At 54.3% G+C, this 19,297-nt stretch overlaps 3 protein-coding genes across 5 annotated transcripts in view; 2 read left to right on the top strand and 1 right to left on the bottom strand.

Annotated features, from left to right (window-relative positions):
- The first annotated feature begins 27 nt into the window (after window positions 1-27).
- Window positions 28-8,511, top strand: ETHE1 (ETHE1 persulfide dioxygenase). 3 transcript variants are annotated; one of them, XM_062512364.1, is made up of 7 exons: window positions 28-845; window positions 1,184-1,325; window positions 2,841-2,956; window positions 3,799-3,928; window positions 5,481-5,570; window positions 6,315-6,431; window positions 8,336-8,511. In XM_062512364.1, exons 1-7 carry the CDS (start codon window positions 759-761, stop codon window positions 8,383-8,385), a joined length of 732 nt encoding a protein of 243 aa, XP_062368348.1. In that variant the 5' UTR covers window positions 28-758; the 3' UTR covers window positions 8,386-8,511. The 3 variants fall into 3 exon arrangements, with proteins under 3 accessions (XP_062368348.1, XP_062368347.1, XP_062368349.1); XM_062512363.1 differs by having other exon boundaries at window positions 1,184-1,328; window positions 2,811-2,956; XM_062512365.1 differs by lacking the exon at window positions 5,481-5,570 and having other exon boundaries at window positions 1,184-1,328; window positions 2,811-2,956.
- Window positions 8,512-14,604: 6,093 nt separating this feature from the next.
- On the top strand, window positions 14,605-17,270 carry LOC134055952 (melanoma-associated antigen C1-like). Its single transcript, XM_062512424.1, has 2 exons — window positions 14,605-14,848; window positions 15,172-17,270. Exons 1-2 carry the CDS (start codon window positions 14,734-14,736, stop codon window positions 17,259-17,261), a joined length of 2,205 nt encoding a protein of 734 aa, XP_062368408.1. The 5' UTR covers window positions 14,605-14,733; the 3' UTR covers window positions 17,262-17,270.
- A 219-nt stretch (window positions 17,271-17,489) lies between these two features.
- The window catches only part of LYPD3 (LY6/PLAUR domain containing 3), a 2,197-nt gene continuing 389 nt past the window's right edge, over window positions 17,490-19,297 (bottom strand). The window contains exons 2-3 of the mRNA XM_062512328.1: window positions 18,881-19,018; window positions 17,490-18,779 (exon numbers count right to left, since the gene is read on the bottom strand). Of these exons, the coding sequence (XP_062368312.1) occupies window positions 18,145-18,779; window positions 18,881-19,018 (773 nt within the window). The 3' untranslated portion in view covers window positions 17,490-18,144. The remainder of the gene's footprint in view (window positions 18,780-18,880; window positions 19,019-19,297) is intronic.

The following is a 19,297-nucleotide window of genomic DNA, read 5'->3' as shown; positions in this document are numbered from 1 at the left end:
GGTTTTTTTTTTTTTATTAAAGTGGGCGTGGCTTTTCTCGCCGGTGGGGCGGGGCCCACGTGAAGGGCGTTGCCGCTTTAAGAAGTTTCTCCAGGTGTAAAACGCTGAAATCAGGTAAACGCCGCATTAATTAACAAAAAGGCGTCGTTAATTGTGCAACAGCAATTAACGATGAGCGGCAGGATCCACGGACGGACAATAAAAATCTACAATTGAGGCAGAAAGAGATGATTGATAATTACGATAATTAATTAATGCCGCAAACGAACAGTTGTAAAAAATCAACGATTGGCTGGAAAAGCAGGTGATAAAAAAAAAAAAAAAAAAAAAAAAAGCAGAGTTTTATGAAGACTGAGAGGTAAAAATTATGCTCGAAATAAATAAATGGGGAATATAGAAAAAAAGTACAATAAACGCATCGGGTGTTTAAATAAGAAACAGATAAACGCAATAAATCGATTAAGCGCGTAAAAACTCGAATAAATTTATAATAAACACGTAACAAACGAATTTATAATTAATAAAAAAAAAACCCCAAATCACTGCCCAGGTCGTTGCCGCTTTAAATCGGGCCCCACCGCTCCCATTCCACTCAATCCGCCGTCCCCGCGTTGCCCTTTTAAGACGCGTCGCCGCTTTAAGCGCGGCCCCACCTTGAAGCCGTTGCCCCTTTAAGGCTTTGCCGCCGCTTTAAGCCCCGCCCCCTCCCCTGCCGCTCTTAAAGCGGCCGCGCTCTCCTTGCGGGCCCCACCGCCGCCATGTTGCTCCGCCGGCTCGCCTCTGTCGCGACAGCGCGAGGCCTCGCGACAGCGCCGGGGGCGGGGCGACAGCTGCTGATGCGGCAGGTGGGGGGAGGGGAAAGGGGCGGAACGGGGGGAAAAGTTTTCATTGAGGGGGAAGAGGGGGATATGGAGGGGGGGGGAGGGGACGAAAAGTCGGGAGAGGCCTCAGGGATCAAAGGTCACGGGGAGGGGGGGGAGGGGAATAATTTCTGAGGGGAAATTGGGGGCGGGCCAAAAACCGAGCGGGGTTTTGGGAAATTTCTCGAGTAGAAAATCTGTGAGGTTGTTTTTTTTTTTGTTTTTTTTTTAATTTAATATATTTTGGGAGGGATATTTTATTGTTTTATTTTATTTTGTTTTGTTTGTTTTTTTTTTTTTCCCCTGGGGGGTGACGGCCGCAGCTTTTCGAGGCCTCGTCGTGCACCTACACGTACCTGCTGGCGGACGCGGGCAGCGGCGACGCCGTCATCATCGACCCCGTGCTCGAGACCGTGCCCCGGGACCTGCAGCTGCTGCGGGAGCTCGGCCTCACCTTGCGCTACGCAGGTGTGTCCCTTTAAACCCCGCCCACAGCACCACACCCCTTTAAACCCCGCCCACTGCGCTGTGTGCCTTTAAACCCCACCCACAGCACCACACCCCTTTAAACCCCGCCCACTGTGCTGTGTGCCTTCAAACCCCGCCCACAGCACCACACCCCTTTAAACCCCACCCACTGCACTGTGTGCCTTTAAACCCCGCCCACTGCGCTGTGTCCCTTTAAACCCCGCCCACTGCGCTGTGTGCCTTCAAACCCCGCCCACAGCACCACACCCCTTTAAACCCCGCCCACTGCGCTGTGTGCCTTTAAACCCCACCCACAGCACCACACCCCTTTAAACCCCGCCCACTGCGCTGTGTCCCTTTAAACCCCACCCACAGCACCACACCCCTTTAAACCCCGCCCACTGCGCTGTGTGCCTTTAAACCCCACCCACAGCACCACACCCCTTTAAACCCCGCCCACTGCGCTGTGTCCCTTTAAACCCCACCCACAGCACCACACCCCTTTAAACCCCGCCCACTGCACTGTGTGCCTTTAAACCCCGCCCACTGCGCTGTGTGCCTTTAAACCCCACCCACAGCACCACACCCCTTTAAACCCCGCCCACTGCACTGTGTGCCTTTAAACCCCACCCACAGCACCACGCCCCTTTAAACCCCGCCCACTGCGCTGTGTGCCTTTAAACCCCACCCACAGCACCACACCCCTTTAAAACCCGCCCACTGTGCTGTGTCCCTTTAAACCACACCCACAGCACCACGCCCCTTTAAACCCCACCCAATGTGCCACACCCGTTTAAAACTCCGCCCACAGGGTTGTGTACCTGGATGGCACTTGGGAGCCCACTGGGATTTAATGGGGGCTACTGGGAGAGCACTGGGAGACACTGGGAAGGGACTGGGAGCTGACTGGGATGGACGGGAAGAGCACTGGGAAGGACTGGGAGGGTATTGGGATGGAATGGGAAGGGACTGGGGGAGCACTGGGAAGGACTGGGAGGGGACTGGGAAGGACTGGGGGGCACTGGGAAGGACTGGGAGGGGACTGGGATGGACTGGGAGGACACTGGGAAGGACTGGGAGGGCACTGGGAAGGACTGGGAGGGCACTGGGAAGGACTGGGAGGGGACTGGGATGGACTGGGAGGGCACTGGGATGGACTGGGGGGCACTGGGATGGACTGGGAGGTCACTGGGATGGACTGGGAGGGGACTGGGATGGACTGGGAGGGCACTGGGATGGACTGGGGGAGCACTGGGATGGACTGGGAAGGGACTGGGATGGACTGGGAGGGGACTGGGATGGACTGGGGGGCACTGGGATGGACTGGGAGGTCACTGGGATGGACTGGGGGGGCACTGGGATGGACTGGGAGGGGACTGGGATGGACTGGGAACACCCCGTACCGTTACTGGGCCATACTGGGATCCATTTACGTCATTAACGCCGCGCCCCCCTCTCTAATGACGTCACCGCCCCTCTCAGCCAATACGCACTGCCACGCGGATCACGTGACGGGCTCGGGCGCGCTCCGGCGCGCGCTCGGCTGCGCCAGCGCCATTTCCCGAGCGAGCGGCGCATGCGCGGACGTGCGGCTGGGGGAGGGGGACGAGCTGCGCTTCGGGAGCTTCGTGAGGCCCCTCCCCCCACCCTGCACAGACCCCTCCCCCCACCCTGGGGGCTGCTGGGGAGGGGGGGGGGGTGGGGGATGGGTGAAAAAGGGAGGGGTTGGGGGAGGGGGTTGGGGGGAGGGTCAGTGGTGGTTGGGGGAGGGGGGGGGTGGGGGGAGGGGCGCATTTGGGGACCCTTGCGTTGGAAACCGCCCGGTGGGGGAGGGGCCCGAGGGGGTCCCAGGTGGGATTTTGGGGTTCCCGGGGACATTTGGGGGCTCCCAGTGACACTTTGGGGGCTCCCAGTGACACTTTGGGGGTTCCCAGTGACATTTTGGGGTTCCCAGTGACACTTTGGGGGTTCCCAGTGACACTTTGGGGGTTCCCAGTGACATTTTGAGTTTCCCAGTGACACTTTGGGGGCTCCCAGTGACACTTTGGGGGTTCCCAGTGACACTTTAGGGATTCCCAGTGACACTTTGGGGGTTCCCAGTGACATTTTGAGTTTCCCAGTGACACTTTGGGGGTTCCCAGTGACACTTTGGGGTTCCCAGTGACACTTTGGGGGTTCCCAGTGACATTTTGGGGGTTCCCAGTAACACTTTAGGGATTCCCAGTGACACTTTGGGGATTCCCAGTGACACTTTGGGGTTCCCAGTGATACTTTGGGGGTCCCAGTGACACTTTGGGGGTTCCCAGTGACACTTTGGGGGTCCCAGTGACACTTTGGGGGTTCCCAGTGACACTTTAGGGATTCCCAGTGACACTTTGGGGTTCCCAGTGACACTTTAGGGATTCCCAGTGACATTTTGGGGGTTCCCAGTGACACTTTGGGGGTCCCAGTGACACTTTGGGGGTCCCAGGCGCTGCGGGTGCTCCCCACCCCCGGCCACACCCCGGGCTGTGTCACCTTCGTGCTCGATGACTCCTCCATGGCCTTCACTGGGGACGCGCTGCTGGTGCGGGGCTGCGGCCGCACGGATTTCCAGCAGGGTCCGCACTGGGAGGGACTGGGGGGAACTGGGAGGGGAGTGGGGGACACTGGGAAGGGACTGGGAAGGGACTGGGAGGGACTGGGAGCACTGGGAGGGGAGTGGGGGACACTGGGAAGGGACTGGGAAGGGACTGGGAGGGACTGGGAGGGGAGTGGGGGACACTGGGAAGGGGCTGGGAGGGACTGGGACCACTGGGAGGGGAGTGGGGGACACTGGGAAGGGACTGGGAAGGGACTGGGAGGGACTGGGAGCACTGGGAGGGGATTGTGGGGAACTGGGAAGGGACTGGGGGGAAATGGGAGGGATTGGGAGGGGAGTGGGGGGAACGGGGAGGGGAGTGGGAGAGACTGGGAAGGGACTGGGATGGACTGGGAGGGACTGGGAAGGATTGGGAGAGGCTGGGGGGGACTGGGAGGGAACTGGGGAGACTGGGATGGACTGGGAGGGGATTGAGGACAGTGGAAGGGACTGGGAGGGAACTGGGAAGAACTGGGAGAAACTGGGAGGGCGCCGCATCACTCTCTATCCCTGCTCGGTTGCCATGGTGACGGGAGCGATGCTCAGTTCCCATGGAGACAGGAGCGATGCTCGGTTGCCATGGTGACGGGAGCGATGCTCGGTTGCCATGGAGAGGGGAGCGATGCTCGGTTGCCATGGTGACGGGAGCGATGCTCAGTTCCCATGGCGACAGGAGCGATGCTCAGTTCCCATGGAGACGGGAGCGATGCTCGGTCGCCATGGTGACGGGAGGGATGTTCGGTTCCCATGGTGACGGGAGCGATGCTCAGTTCCCATGGAGACAGGAGCGATGCTCAGTTCCCATGGAGACGGGAGCGATGCTCGGTTGCCATGGAGACAGGAGCGATGCTCGGTTGCCATGGTGACGGGAGCGATGCTCGGTTGCCATGGAGAGGGGAGCGATGCTCGGTTGCCATGGTGACGGGAGCGATGCTCAGTTCCCATGGAGACGGGAGCGATGCTCGGTCGCCATGGTGACGGGAGGGATGTTCGGTTCCCATGGTGACGGGAGCGATGCTCAGTTCCCATGGAGACGGGAGCGATGCTCAGTTGCCATGGCGACAGGAGCGATGCTCGGTCGCCATGGAGACGGGAGCGATGCTCAGTTCCCATGGAGACAGGAGCGATGCTCAGTTGCCATGGCGACAGGAGCGATGCTCGGTCGCCATGGAGACGGGAGCGATGCTCAGTTCCCATGGAGACGGGAGCGATGCTCGGTCGCCATGGTGACGGGAGCGATGCTCAGTTCCCATGGAGACGGGAGCGATGCTCGGTCGCCATGGTGACGGGAGCGATGCTCAGTTCCCATGGAGACGGGAGCGATGCTCGGTCGCCATGGTGACGGGAGCGATGCTCAGTTCCCATGGAGACGGGAGCGATGCTCGGTCGCCATGGTGACGGGAGCGATGCTCAGTTCCCATGGAGACGGGAGCGATGCTCGGTCGCCATGGTGACGGGAGCGATGCTCAGTTCCCATGGAGACGGGAGCGATGCTCGGTCGCCATGGTGACGGCGGCCGCCCCTCCCCCCAGGCTGCGCGCGCACCCTGCACCGCTCCGTGCACGAGAGAATCTTCACCCTGCCCGAGAGCTGCCGGATCTACCCCGGGCACGACTACCAGGGTGGGGGAGGGGAGGGGAACGGGGGGAGGGGTCACTCGGGGGTCAGGGGGCACTCGGGGGTCCCTTAGGGGTCAATCAGGGGTCATTGAAGGTAATTTAGGGGTCACTCAGGGCTCAGGGGTCACTCAGGGGTCATTAAAGGTCACCCAGGGGTGGGTCAGGGGTCACTCAGGGGTCATTAAAGGTCACCCAGGGGTCACTCAGGGGTCAGGGGTCATTCAGGGGTCATTAAAGGTCACCCAAGGGTCACTCAGGGGTCATTAAAGGTCACCCAGGGGTCACTCAGGGGTCAGGGGTCACTCAGAGGTCAGGGGTCACTCAGGGGTCATTAAAGGTCACTCAGGGGTCACTGAAGGTCACTCAGGGGTCATCTAGAGGTCACTCAGGGGTCACTAAAGGTCACCCAGGGGTCACTCAGGGGTCAGGGGTCACTCAGGGGTCATTAAAGGTCACCAGGGGTCACTGAAGGTCACTTGGGGTCATCTAGAGGTCACTCAGGGGTCATTAAAGGTCATTTAGGGGTCTTGGGGTCACTTGGGGTCATGGAGTCACTCAGGGGTCAGAGGTCACTCATAGGTCAGGGGTCACTCAGGGGTCACTCAGGGGTCAGGGGGTCACTCGGGGGTCACTGAGGGTCACTCAGGGGTTAGAGGTCACTCAGGGGTCACTCAGGGGTCACTCAGGGGTCAGGGGTCACTCACCGGTCACTCCTCTCTGTCTCTGACCCCTCCCCCACCCCCCCAGGCCACACGATGACCACGGTGGGGGAGGAGCGGCTGCACAACCCCCGCCTGCGCCTGAGCCCCGACGACTTCGTGGCGCTGATGGAGCGGCTGCAGCTGCCCCGCCCCCGCCTCATGGGTGCGGCCCCTCCCCCCCAAAAAATCCCCACCCCCACCCCCCCCACCCAGGTCAAAACCCCACCCGGCTTCCCAAAACCCCCCCAAAAATCCTCCCAAATTTTCCCCCCAAATCCCGAATTCCTTCCTTGTCCCACTGGCGCAAAATTCCCCGCAAAAATTGCCCCCAATTCCTACCTGATCTCAGCCCTCCCCCCAAAATCCCGTCAAAATAACCCCAAAATAACCCAAAAATCCCCCCAAAATTACCCAAAAAATCCCCCCAAAATTACCCAAAAAATCCCCTAAAAATCCCCACAAAATAACCCAAAAAAATAAAAAAAAAATCCCCCCAAAATCCCCTCAAAATAACCCCAAAATAACCCAAAAATTACCCAAAAAATCCCCCCAAAATCTCCTCAAAATAACCCAAAAATAACCCAAAAATTACCCAAAAATCCCCCCAAAATTACCCAAAAAATCCCCCCCAAATCCCCTCAAAATAACCCCAAAATAACCCAAAAATCCCCCCAAAATTACCCAAAAAATTCCCCCCAAATTACTCAAAAAATCCCCTAAAAATCCCCACAAAATAACCCAAAAAATACCAAAAAAAATCCCCCCAAAATCTCCTCAAAATAACCCCAAAATAACCCAAAAATTACCCAAAAAATCCCCCCAAAATTACCCAAAAAATCCCCCCAAAATCTCCTCAAAATAACCCAAAAATAACCCAAAAATTACCCAAAAATCCCCCCAAAATTACCCAAAAAATCCCCCCCAAATCCCCTCAAAATAACCCCAAAATAACCCAAAAATCCCCCCAAAATTACCCAAAAAATCCCCCCAAAATTACTCAAAAAATCCCCTAAAAATCCCCACAAAATAACCCAAAAAATACCAAAAAAAATCCCCCCAAAATCTCCTCAAAATAACCCCAAAATAACCCAAAAATTACCCAAAAAATCCCCCCAAAATTACCCAAAAAATCCCCCCAAAATCTCCTCAAAATAACCCAAAAATAACCCAAAAATTACCCAAAAATCCCCCCAAAATTCGCCCAAAAAATCCCCCCCAAATCCCCTCAAAATCCCCCCAAAATTCCCTCAAAATTCCCCCAAAATCCCCTCAAAATTCCCCCAAAAATCCCCCAAAAAATCCTCTCAAAATTACCCCAAATCCCCCAAAATCCCCTCAAAATCCCCCCAAAATCCCCTCAAAATTACCCCAAAATTACCCAAAAAATCCCCCCAAAATTCCCAAAAAAATCCCCCCAAAATTCCCCCGAAAAATCCTCACAAAATTCCCCCAAATTCCCCAAAAATTTCCCCCCAAAAATTGCCCAAAATTCCCCCAAATCCCCCCAAAAAATCCCCCCAAAAAATCCCAAATTCCCCCAAAAATCCTCACAAAATCCCCCCAAAATTCCCCCAAAAATCCCAAATCCCCCCCAAAAAATCCCAAATTCCCCCAAAAACTCCCCCAAAATTCCCCCCAAAAATCCTCTCAAATTTACCCCAAAAATTCCCCCAAAAAATCCCCCCCAAAATCCCAAATTCCCCAAAAAATCCCCCAAAACTCCCCCAAAAATTCCCCCAAAAAATTCCCCCAAAAATCCCAAATCCCCCCAAAAAAATCCCAAATTCCCCAAAAATTCCCCCAAAAATCCCAAATTTCCCCCAAAAAATCCCCCAAAAATCCCAAATCCCCCCCAAAAAAATCCCAAATTCCCCAAAAATTCCCTCAAAAATCCTCTCAAAATCCCCCCAAAATTCCCCCAAAATCCAACCCCCCCCCTCCCCCCCCCCCAAAAAAAGCCCCTCCCCCAAATCCCCAATTCCCTCCTTACCCCTCCCCCACCCCCCCCAACCCCTCCCCCTCCCCAAATTCCCGCGTTTCCGCTCTCACCCCTCCCCCCTCTCGCAGACCTCGCCGTTCCCGCCAATCTCCGCTGCGGGATCCAGGACGAGCCTTAGCCCCGCCCCCTTTTTTTTTTTTGGGAGAAGTGGGAGGGGCGAAAGCCACACCCATGCGAGAGGGGGAAAAAAAAAATTCCGTCCGATTTCCGGTTCCGGTTGAAGCCACGCCCCTTTTGTTGTATTCCCCACCAATAAAAAAACCGCAGCGGGTTCAGAACGAGGCTGGAGTGGGGGGGGGAGGGGGTGGGGGGAGGGCAAAGGGGCGTGGTCGTTTTTTCCCAAGGGGTGGGGGAGGGGAAAGCCTCGCCCCTCCCCCCCCCCCCCCCCTCTCAAAATTCCAGGTGTGGCGGAACCTGCGCGTCCAGGTGCGCGCGTGGGGGGTGGGGGGGGGGGGGGGAGGGCGTGGTTGTGACGTCACAAAGGTACGTCCCTCCCCTCCCCCCACGCTCTCACTCTCACTTCCGGCCAGGTGCGCGCGCTCGGTGAGGGGGGAGGGGGGAGGGGAGGGCAGGTGAGGAGGGGGGAGGGGAGGTCAGACCCTCCCCCCACACGGTCGGGCCGTGACCTTTGACCTCTGTCCACCTCTCTCCCCCCCCCCCGCCCCAAAAAAAAATTTCCCATGGTGCACCGCGGTGGGGGAGAGACCCCCCCCAGCCCCTCCCCCACCCCCGGCGGGGGGGGAGAGGAGACAGGGGTGAGACTGGGATGGACTGGGATATACTGGGAGGGACTGGGAGGGACTGGGAGAGGGGTTGGGGGTACTGGGAGGGACTGGGAGAGGGACTGGGATGGACTGGGATGGACTGGGGGGAACTGGGAGGGACTGGGAGAGGGGTTGGGGGTACTGGGAGGGACTGGGAGGGACTGGGATGGACTGGGATATACTGGGGGGTACTGGGAGGGACTGGGAGAGGGGTTGGGGGTACTGGGAGGGACTGGGATGGACTGGGATATACTGGGGGGTACTGGGAGGGACTGGGAGAGGGACTGGGATGGACTGGGATGGACTGGGGGGTACTGGGAGAGCGGCTGGGGGTACTGGGAGGGACTGGGATGTACTGGGGGGAGGGCCTGGGTTATACTGGGACGTACTGGGGGGGCACTGGGAAGTTACTGGTCTGAACTGGGAGCCAGGACGGGACCCCGGAGTCGGCGCTGGAGGGGCTGAGGCTGCAGGTGCGCCCCTCCCCCACCCCCATTGCCCCTCCCCCACCCCCGGGGGCCACTCCCCCACCCCCAATGCCCTTCCCCCACCCCCAAGGCAGCCCCTATGGGAGGGGGGGATGGGGTGGGTGGGGCTATGACGTCATCATCACTGCCCCTCCCCCCCTCCCCCTCAGGACGATCCCCACCCCCCAAAGGAAGGGGGTGGGGCGGCGGCAATGACATCACAGACGATGACGTCAGAGGCGGTGACGTCACAGACCATGACATCACAGGTGGGGGGGGGAGCAGGTGGGGCCCATCCCCCACCCCAGAAATGGGGGAGGGGAATTTGGGGGGGGTGGGGGGTGGGGCGGAGATTTTGGGGTAAATTCCGGAGATTTTGGGGTTGATTTTTTTGGGTGATTTTTGGGTGATTTTTGGGCTGATTTTTGGGCTGATTTTTGGGCTGATTTTGGGCTGATTTTGGGCTGATTTTGGGCTGATTTTTGGGTGATTTTTGGGCTGATTTTTGGGCTGATTTTGGGTTGATTTTGGGCTGATTTTGGGTTGATTTTGGGCTGATTTTTGGGCTGATTTTGGGTGATTTTTGGGCTGATTTTTGGCTGATTTTTGGGGCGATTTTTGGGCTGATTTTGGGTTGATTTTGGGCTGATTTTTGGGTGATTTTTGGGCTGATTTTTGGGCTGATTTTTGGGCTGATTTTGGGCTGATTTTGGGCTGTTTTTGGGCTGATTTTGGGCTGATTTTTGGGTGATTTTTGGGGTGATTTTGGGGTGATTTGGGGCTCCCCCAGTTGATGTTTTCCCACCGCACCGACCGGAGCTGGATCCTGCTGGGACCCCCCTGCGACCCCCCCGGGTGCTGGCGCTGCGGAGCTCGGTGCAGGTGACCCCGAGTGACCCCTGAGTGACCCCCGAGTGACCCCGAGTGACCCCGGAGTGACCCCCGAGTGACCCCTGAGTGACCCCGGAGTGACCCCAGAGTGACATCCCAAAATATCCCCAGTTGTGCCCAAAATGTACCAAAATGTCCCAAAATGCCCCAAAATTGCCCCCAAACATCCCCAAAATATCCCAAAATGTCCCAAAATGTCCCCAAATCTCCCCAAAATGTCCCAAAATTGTCCCCAAATGTCCCAAAATGTCCCCAAAATGTCCCCAAAATGCCCCAAAATTGTCCCCAAACATCCCCAAAATATCCTCAAATGTCCCAAAATATCCCCAAATGTCCCCAAATGTCCCCAAATGTCCCAAAATGTCCCCAAATGCCCCAAAATATCCCCCAAATATCCCCAAATGTCCCCAAATCTCCCCAAAATGTCCCAAAATTGTCCCCAGACATCCCAAAATATCCCAAAATGTCCCAAAATGTCCCCAAAATGCCCCAAATGCCCCAAAATGCCCCAAAATGCCCCAAAATATCCCAAAATGTCCCCAAATCTCCCCAAAATGTCCCAAAATTGTCCCCAAACATCCCAAAATATCCTCAAATGTCCCAAAATATCCAAAATATCCCCAAATGTCCCCAAATGTCCCAAATTGTCTCCAAAAACGTCCCAAATTACCCCAAATTTCCTCCAGGGCGCCATCGGGCTCCAGAGGTCCGACAGCCTCCCCCGAAGGTGGGGGAGGGGCGAGAGGCCGGGACCCCCCCAGACCCCCCGCCCCGCTCCACCACGGCCATGGTGAGTGGGGGAGGGGCGGGGGGGGGAGTGGATTTTGGGGGATTTTGGGGGTGCTCATTTGTGTGTCCCCTCCCCCCCCCCCCCCCCCCCTCTACCCAAGGTGAGCTGGTGCTGCAGGTGGACCCGGAGTCCTACAGGTGAGAGGGGCCTGAGCTGTGAGTGACCCCAAAAATGACCCAAAGTGACCCAAAAATGACCCCAAAAATGACACCAAAGTGACCCCAAAAATGACCCCAAAAATGACCCCAAAGTGACCCCAAAGTGACCCCAAAGTGATCCAAAAACTGACCCCAAAGTGATCCAAAACTGACCCCAAAATAACCCAAAGTGATCCAAAAACTGACCCCAAAAATGACCCCAAAAATGACCCCAAAGTGACCCAAAGTGACCCAAAACTGACCCCAAACCGACCCCAAAACCGACCCAAAACTGACCCAAAACTGACCCAAAAAGACCCCAAAGTGACCTGAAATGACCCCAAAACTGACCCCATAATGACCCTAAAGTGACCCCAAAGTGACCCAAAACTGACCCCAAAAATGACCCCAAAAATGACCCAAAAATGACCCCAAAGTGACCCCAAAAAGACTCCAAAGTGACCTGAAATGACCCCAAAATGACCCCAAAACTGACCCCCAAAATCACCCCAAAAATGACCCCAAAAATGACCCCAAAACCGACCCAAAACTGACCCAAGACTGACCCCAAAAAGACCCCAAAGTGACCTGAAATGACCCAAAATGACCCCAAAACTGACCCGAAAATGACCCCAAAAATGACCCCAAAGTGACCCAAAAACCGACCCTAAAAACACCCAAAACCACCCCAAAACTTCCTCCTCCCCCCACCCCGCCCCACCCCGCCCCACCCCGCCCCGCCCCCCTCCCCAGTATCCCCAGTACCCCCCGGTGACCTCCCAGTTTCCCCAGTACGTGCCTGCAGTTGGCTGAACTGGAACGCCGCGTGCGGGAGGCCTTGGCCGAACGGGAACGGCTCCTGCGGGCCCGGGTAAAAGGGGCGTGGCTTTAGGAGGGTGTGGTCGTGGTGGGCGTGGCCTAAAGGGGCGTCTCCCTTTGAGTAATCCGTTATTGAAATTATTTGGGGCGTGGTTTTGGGTTGGGTGTGGTTTTAAAAGTGGGGCGTGGCTTCATCTCCCCATGCCACGCCCACCCCTCCCGCCTCCAGGAGGCCCGAAAAGCTGCCAAGGCCACGCCCACCGTGGACACGACCCGTTGCTGCTGAGGCCACGCCCACTCCTGCTCAGGCCACGCCTGCTCCTGCTCAGGCCACGCCTTCACCTGCCCAGGCCACGCCCCCTCCTGAGGTGACACCCCCCACACACACCTGAGAATTTGGGGGGATTTATGGGGGGCAGTTCCTGGATTGGGGGGATTTTGGGGAGGGGGGATTTTGGGGTCACAGGTGAGTTTGGGGGGCTCTGGGGGGGACTTTGGGGGAATTTTGGGGGTCACAGGTGAGTTTGGAGGGTTTTCGGGAGTCTCATTTTTTGGGGGGACGGATTTTGGGAGGATTTGAGGGGAATTTTGGGGATCTCAGGTGATTTTGGGAGGATTTTCGGAGTCTCAGGTTTTTGGGGGGAGGATTTTGGAAGGATTTTGGGAATTTCGGGGATCTCAGGTGATTTTGGGAGGATTTTCGGGAGTCTCAGGTTTTTTTTGGGAGGATTTTGGGAGGATTTGGGGAATTTTGGGGATCTCAGGTGATTTTGGGGGGATTTTCGGAGTCTCAGATTTTGGGGGGCGGATTTTGGGAGGATTTGGGGGGAATTTTGGGGGTCACAGGTGAGTTTGGGAGGATTTTCGGGAGTCCCATTTTTTGGGGGGGAGGATTTTGGGAGGATTTGGGGAATTTGGGGGTCTCAGGTGATTTTGGGGGGATTTTCGGGAGTCTCAGGTTTTTTTGGGGAGGATTTTGGGAGGATTTGGGGAATTTTGGGGATCTCAGGTGATTTTGGGGGATTTTCGGGAGTCTCATTTTTTGGGGGAGAGGATTTTGGGAGGATTTGGGGAATTTTGGGGATCTCAGGTGATTTTGGGAGGATTTTCAGGAGTCAGGTTTTTTTGGGGAGGATTTTGGGAGGATTTGGGGGGAATTTCGGGATCTCAGGTGATTTTGTGAGGATTTTTGGGATTCTCAGATTTTAGGGGGGAGGATTTTGGGAAGATTTGGGGGGAATTTCAGGTCTCACAGATTTTTTTGGGGGATATTTTTGGGAGCCCATCTTTTTGGGGAGGATTTTGGGGTATCTCAGTTTATTTTGGGGTGGGCAGAGGGGGTGAATTTTGCAGGATTTATTGGCATCCCATCATTTTTTTTTTTTTTGGGGGGGGGGGGGTTTCTCAGGGCGATTTCGGGGAATCTCCCATTTGGGGGCGTGATTTTGGGTTCAACCCTTGGATTTTGGGGTAATTTTGGGGCTGATTTCATCCTTCCACGGGAGGATTTTTTAGGTTCCTAACTCCCATTATTTGTTTGATTTTTTTTTTTGGGGGTGTTTTTTTTTGGGGGGGGATGTTGTTGTTTTTTACAGCCAGATCTTCTCCTTGCCTTACGGGAGCCCGGGGTCACCGCCCCGAAACTGTCGGGGGGCTCCGAATTTTGGGGGTTCCCTTCGGGGTCCCCTCACCAAGATGGGAGGACGCATCAAGACGTGGCGGCGCCGTTGGTTCCACCTGGACCCGCACAGGAGGGTCCTGGCCTATTACGGGGGTAAATTTTATTTTATTTTATTTTATTTTATTTTATTTTATTTTATTTTATTTTGGTGAGGGCACGGTGTTAATATTGAGGGGTTTATTTGGGGTGGGGGGAAAACACGGATGGATATTGAGGATGTGGGGTTATGAAGGGAGGCTCTGTGGGATTTTATTTTTTTGTTTGTGTGTGTGTGGGGGTCTTCTTCTCTCACCTTTCCAAATATTTTTTTTTTTTTTTAATTTTTTTGTTTTTTTCTCCTCCCAGACCAGGCCCCAAACAAAACTCAAAGGCGTCATCTACTTCCAAGCCATCGAGGAAGTTTGGTACGACCCCGGGCGCGTGGCCGGAAAAGTGAGGAGACAAAAAAAAAAAAAAAAAAAAAAAACTAATTTTAAAACGGGAAGATTTCAAATTTGACATCTGGAAGCCATCACGGCTTCCCTAGGGGAAGGTGAGGGTGGCGGGCGGCGGGGGGGGAAAAAAAAAAAAAAAAACCAAAAAAAAACCCCAAAAAATAAACAACGACACCACCAAAATATCTCCCCAGAGCCCAAACCCGCGCCTCACCTTCTGCCTCAAGACCTACGAGCGCCTGTTCTGGCTGGTGGCTCCCAGCGCGGAAGCTCTGAGGATCTGGATGGACGCCGTGCTCACGCTGACCCGCGCGGGAGGCTCCTTTTGAGCCTTTTCCCCCTCACGGTTTCCGCCATTTTCCCCTCACGTTTGCCGCTCTTTTTCCTTCAAGCTTCCCGCCATTTTCCCCTCATGGATCCCGCTCTTTTTCCCCTCAGGTTTCCCGCTCTTTTTCCCCTCACATTTCCCGCCCTTTTCCCCTCATGGTTCCCGCTCTTTTCCCTCATGGTTTCTACCATTGTCCCCTCAGGTTTTCCACCATTTTCCCCTTATGTTTTCCACCATTTTCCCCTCATGTTTTCCACCATTTTCCCTCAGGTTTTCCACCATTTTCCCCTCAGGTTTCCCGCTCTTTTTCCCCTCACGTTTGCCACTCTTTTTCCTTCAAGCTTCCTGCCATTTTCCCCTCATGTTTCCTGCTCTTTTCCCCTCAGGTTTTCCACCATTTTCCCCTCACATTTCCCGCCCTTTTCCCCTCATGGTTCCCGCTCTTTTCCCCTCATGGTTTCCACCATTTCCCCCTCAGGTTTTCCACCATTTCCCCCTCAGGTTTTCCACCATTTTCCCCTCATGGATCCCGCTCTTTTCCCCTCATGGTTCCCACCATTTTCCCGTCAGATTTCCCGCTCTTTTCCCCTCAGGTTTTCCACCATTTTCCCCTCATGTTTTCCACCATTTCCCCCTCATGGTTTCTGCCATTTTCCCTCAGGTTTTCCACCATTTTCCCTCAGGTTTTCCACCATTTTCCCCTCAGGTTTCCCGCTCTTTTTCCCCTCACGTTTGCCGCTCTTTTTCCTTCAAGCTTCCTGCCATTTTCCCCTCAGGTTTTCCACCATTTTCCCCTCATGGTTCCCGCTCTTTTCCCCTCATGCTTTCTACCATTGTCCCCTCAGGTTTTCCACCATTTTCCCCTCAGGTTTTCCACCATTTTCCCCTCATGGATCCCGCTCTTTTCCCCTCAGGTTTCCCGCTCTTTTACCCCTCACATTTCCCGCCCTTTTCCCCTCATGGTTCCCGCTCTTTTCCCCTCATGTTTTCCACCATTTTCCCCACATGTTTTCCACCATTTTCCCCTCATGTTTTCCACCATTTCCCCCTCATGGTTTCTGCCATTTTCCCTCAGGTTTTCCACCATTTTCCCTCAGGTTTTCCACCATTTTCCCCTCAGGTTTCCCGCTCTTTTTCCCCTCACGTTTGCCGCTCTTTTTCCTTCAAGCTTCCTGCCATTTTCCCCTCAGGTTTTCCACCATTTTCCCCTCATGGTTCCCGCTCTTTTCCCCTCATGCTTTCTACCATTGTCCCCTCAGGTTTTCCACCATTTTCCCCTCAGGTTTTCCACCATTTTCCCCTCATGGATCCCGCTCTTTTCCCCTCAGGTTTCCCGCTCTTTTACCCCTCACATTTCCCGCCCTTTTCCCCTCATGGTTCCCGCTCTTTTCCCCTCATGGTTTCCACCATTTCCCCCTCAGGTTTTCCACCATTTTCCCCTCATGGATCCCGCTCTTTTCCCCTCATGGTTCCCACCATTTTCCCGTCAGATTTCCCGCTCTTTTCCCCTCAGGTTTTCCACCATTTTCCCCTCATGTTTTCCACCATTTCCCCCTCATGGTTTCTGCCATTTTCCCTCAGGTTTTCCACCATTTTCCCTCAGGTTTTCCACCATTTTCCCCTCAGGTTTCCCGCTCTTTTTCCCCTCACGTTTGCCGCTCTTTTTCCTTCAAGCTTCCCGCCATTTTCCCCTCAGGTTTTCCACCATTTTCCCCTCATGGTTCCCGCTCTTTTCCCCTCATGCTTTCTACCATTGTCCCCTCAGGTTTTCCGCCATTTTCCCCTCATGTTTTCCACCATTTTCCCTCATGTTTTCCACCATTTACCCCTCAGGTTTCCCGCTCTTTTTCCCCTCACGTTTTCCGCTCTTTTTCCTTCAAGCTTCCTGCCATTTTCCCCTCATGTTTCCTGCTCTTTTCCCCTCATGTTTTCCACCATTTTCCCCTCATGGATCCCGCTCTTTTCCCCTCACATTTCCCGCTCTTTTTCCCCTCACATTTCCCGCCCTTTTCCCCTCATGGTTCCCGCTCTTTTCCCCTCATGTTTTCCACCATTTTCCCTCAGGTTTTCCGCCATTTTCCCCTCATGGTTCCCGCTCTTTTTCCCCTCACTGTTTCCGCCATTTTCCCCTCATGGTTCCCGCTCTTTTCCCCTCATGGTTCCCACCATTTTCCCGTCAGATTTCCCGCTCTTTTCCCCTCATGTTTTCTACCATTGTCCCCTCAGGTTTTCCACCCTTTTCCCTTCATGGTTCCCGCTCTTTTCCCCTCATGTTTTCCACCATTTTCCCTCAGGTTTTCCACCATTTTCCCCTCAGGTTTCCCGCTCTTTTCCCCCTCACATTTGCTGCTCTTTTTCCTTCAAGCTTCCCGCCATTTTCCCCTCATGGTTCCTGCTCTTTTTCCCCTCACTGTTTCCGCCATTTTCCCCTCATGGTTTCTGCCATTTTCCCTCAGGTTTTCCACCATTTTCCCCTCATGTTTCCTGCCCTTTTCCCCTCACATTTCTCGCTCTTTTTCCCCTCATGGTTCCTGCCATTTTCCCCTCAGCTATTCTACCCTTTTCCCCTCATATTTCCCGCCATTTCCTCCCCTTTTTCCCTCCCAAAATCCATCCTGGAACCCCCAAACCCTTACTGGGAACACTGGGAGCCCCTGGTTTCTCCCCTTGTTGTATTTATTAAAGCTTTTTTCGGGACAAAACCTCCTTTTCTGGTCATTTCTGGGGAGGGAGGGATTGTGTGGGAGGGGCTAGCTGAGTGCTAATGAGCTTCTGTTAATGACGTTTGATAATTGCAATAAATAAAATTTAATAGTGTTAAAATTATACTAATAATAGGTAATTATATTAGCAAATGTGACTTAAGGGTAATATAATAATAATAATAATAATAATAATAATAATAATAATAATAATGATTTCCCCACCATTTTACGGGTTTAAATTTAGGGAAAATGCTGAATTTAATCCTTAATTTAAAATCCTAATTTTTGTTTTTAATTAATCAGGGGAAGGTGAAGGGGACGAGGGGAAAACACAAGAGAGAAAAAGAGAAAGGAAAGAGAGCAAAAAAGGAAAGAAATTTTACTATTATGTATAAAGAATGAAAAGGGTTTTAATGAAATGAAATTTAAGGAATTTAAAAGTTTAAAAATATTTGAAAATAAAGAAAAATTAAATGAAAAATATAGTGAAAAATATAGCTAAAAATATAGTGAAAAATATAGTGAAAAATATAGTGAAAAATATAATTTAAATATTATTAAAAATATAACAGAAACATTTTAAAAATAGAACAAAAAAAAGAAAAATATTAAAAATGCAACTAAAAGTATTGAAAATATAAAAGAAAAATAGTGAAAAATATTACCAAAAAATAATTTAAAAAATAAAAATACCCCCAAGAAATCTAATCAAAAATATTAACAACGTAACTTAAAATACTGAAAAACACAACGAAAAGCATTAAAAAAAAAAAACAATTTCCCCCCAAAACGACGACTCCGGCACCTGCGTTTTCCACCACAGCATTTATTGGCCGCGCACCCGGGGAGGAAGCCCCGCCCTCAGCGGAGGAGGGGCAACAACAGGAAGGGGAGGAGCCACCCAGGCCCGCCCAGAGCTTGGCCCCGCCCCACCGGCCCCTTGATCCCATCCTTGCGTCCCATTGGCCGCCCGGGTGCCACGTAACCGGCGGCCATCTTGTCCCCTGCGGCCATCTTGTCCCCGGCATCCATCTTGTCCCCGGCAGCCATCTTGCCCCCGGCAGCCATTTTGTCCCCGGCAGCCATCTTGTCCCCGGCAGCCATTTTGTCCCCGGCAGCCATCTTGCCACCTGCGGCCCTCTTGCTGCCGCCGGCCACGTCGTGCTCAGTCGCGGCCGTTTTGTCATCACCGAGGTTCTCTTTGGCGTCACCGGCGGCCGCGTCGGCGGTGACGCCGCCGGCACCGGCGGCCATCTTGGTGCCGTTACCGCCCGCCGTTGCGTTGTCGGGCACGGCCGTGGGCGCGTGGCCGTGCGGGAGAAGCTCGAGGCGGGGCAGGTCGGGCTCGAAGAAAGTTTTATTGGCCAGGTTCCGATTGCAGAGGTCGCCATGACAGCAGGAACCGCTGAGCGAGGCCGCGTCGTCACCGCGCCATTCCCGGGCGCAGGCCCCGTCGGGGACGCAGCCACGGATTTCTCGCCACCAGGTGAGGTTACCTGAGGAGGGCGTGGCCGGGGGTGGGGGCGGAGTTAAAACACCTGTGCAGGTGTCGCACCTGAAGGAAGGGGGGGGGGGCACCTGGTTTCGCCGGACTCACCCATGCGGAGGGTGACGTTGCCGTGGAAACAGCCCCGCAGGTTGTCGTAGCACTGGACGATGGTGGTGGGGGGACAGGGCCCGTCCTCGGGGCAGCCATAACAGCGAACCCCGTTGGGTGTCCGAGCGCTGCCATTGGCTGAGGGGTCAGTGGGAGGGGCCAGAGGGGTCAGTGGGAAGGGCCAGAGGGGTCATCGGGGTCAGCCCAGAGACCCCCTCCCCAAATCGCTCCCAGTACGGCCCAGTACAAGATAGTCCTGAACAAAAGGTTCTCCCAGTTCTTCCCAGTGTCCCCAAATCCCTTCCCAGTTCTTCCCAGTCCCCTCCCAGTCGCCTCCCAGTTCCACCAAATTCCCTCCCAGTCCCTCCCAGCTCTCCCGTTTGCTTCCCAGTGCCCTCCCATTATGTCCAAGTATGT

The sequence above is a fragment of the Cinclus cinclus genome, chromosome 36 (genome assembly GCF_963662255.1).
Source record: "Cinclus cinclus chromosome 36, bCinCin1.1, whole genome shotgun sequence".
Lineage (NCBI taxonomy): Eukaryota > Metazoa > Chordata > Aves > Passeriformes > Cinclidae > Cinclus > Cinclus cinclus.
Note: the sequence above shows the minus strand (reverse complement) of the source record. Positions and strands in the feature narration are given on the sequence as shown.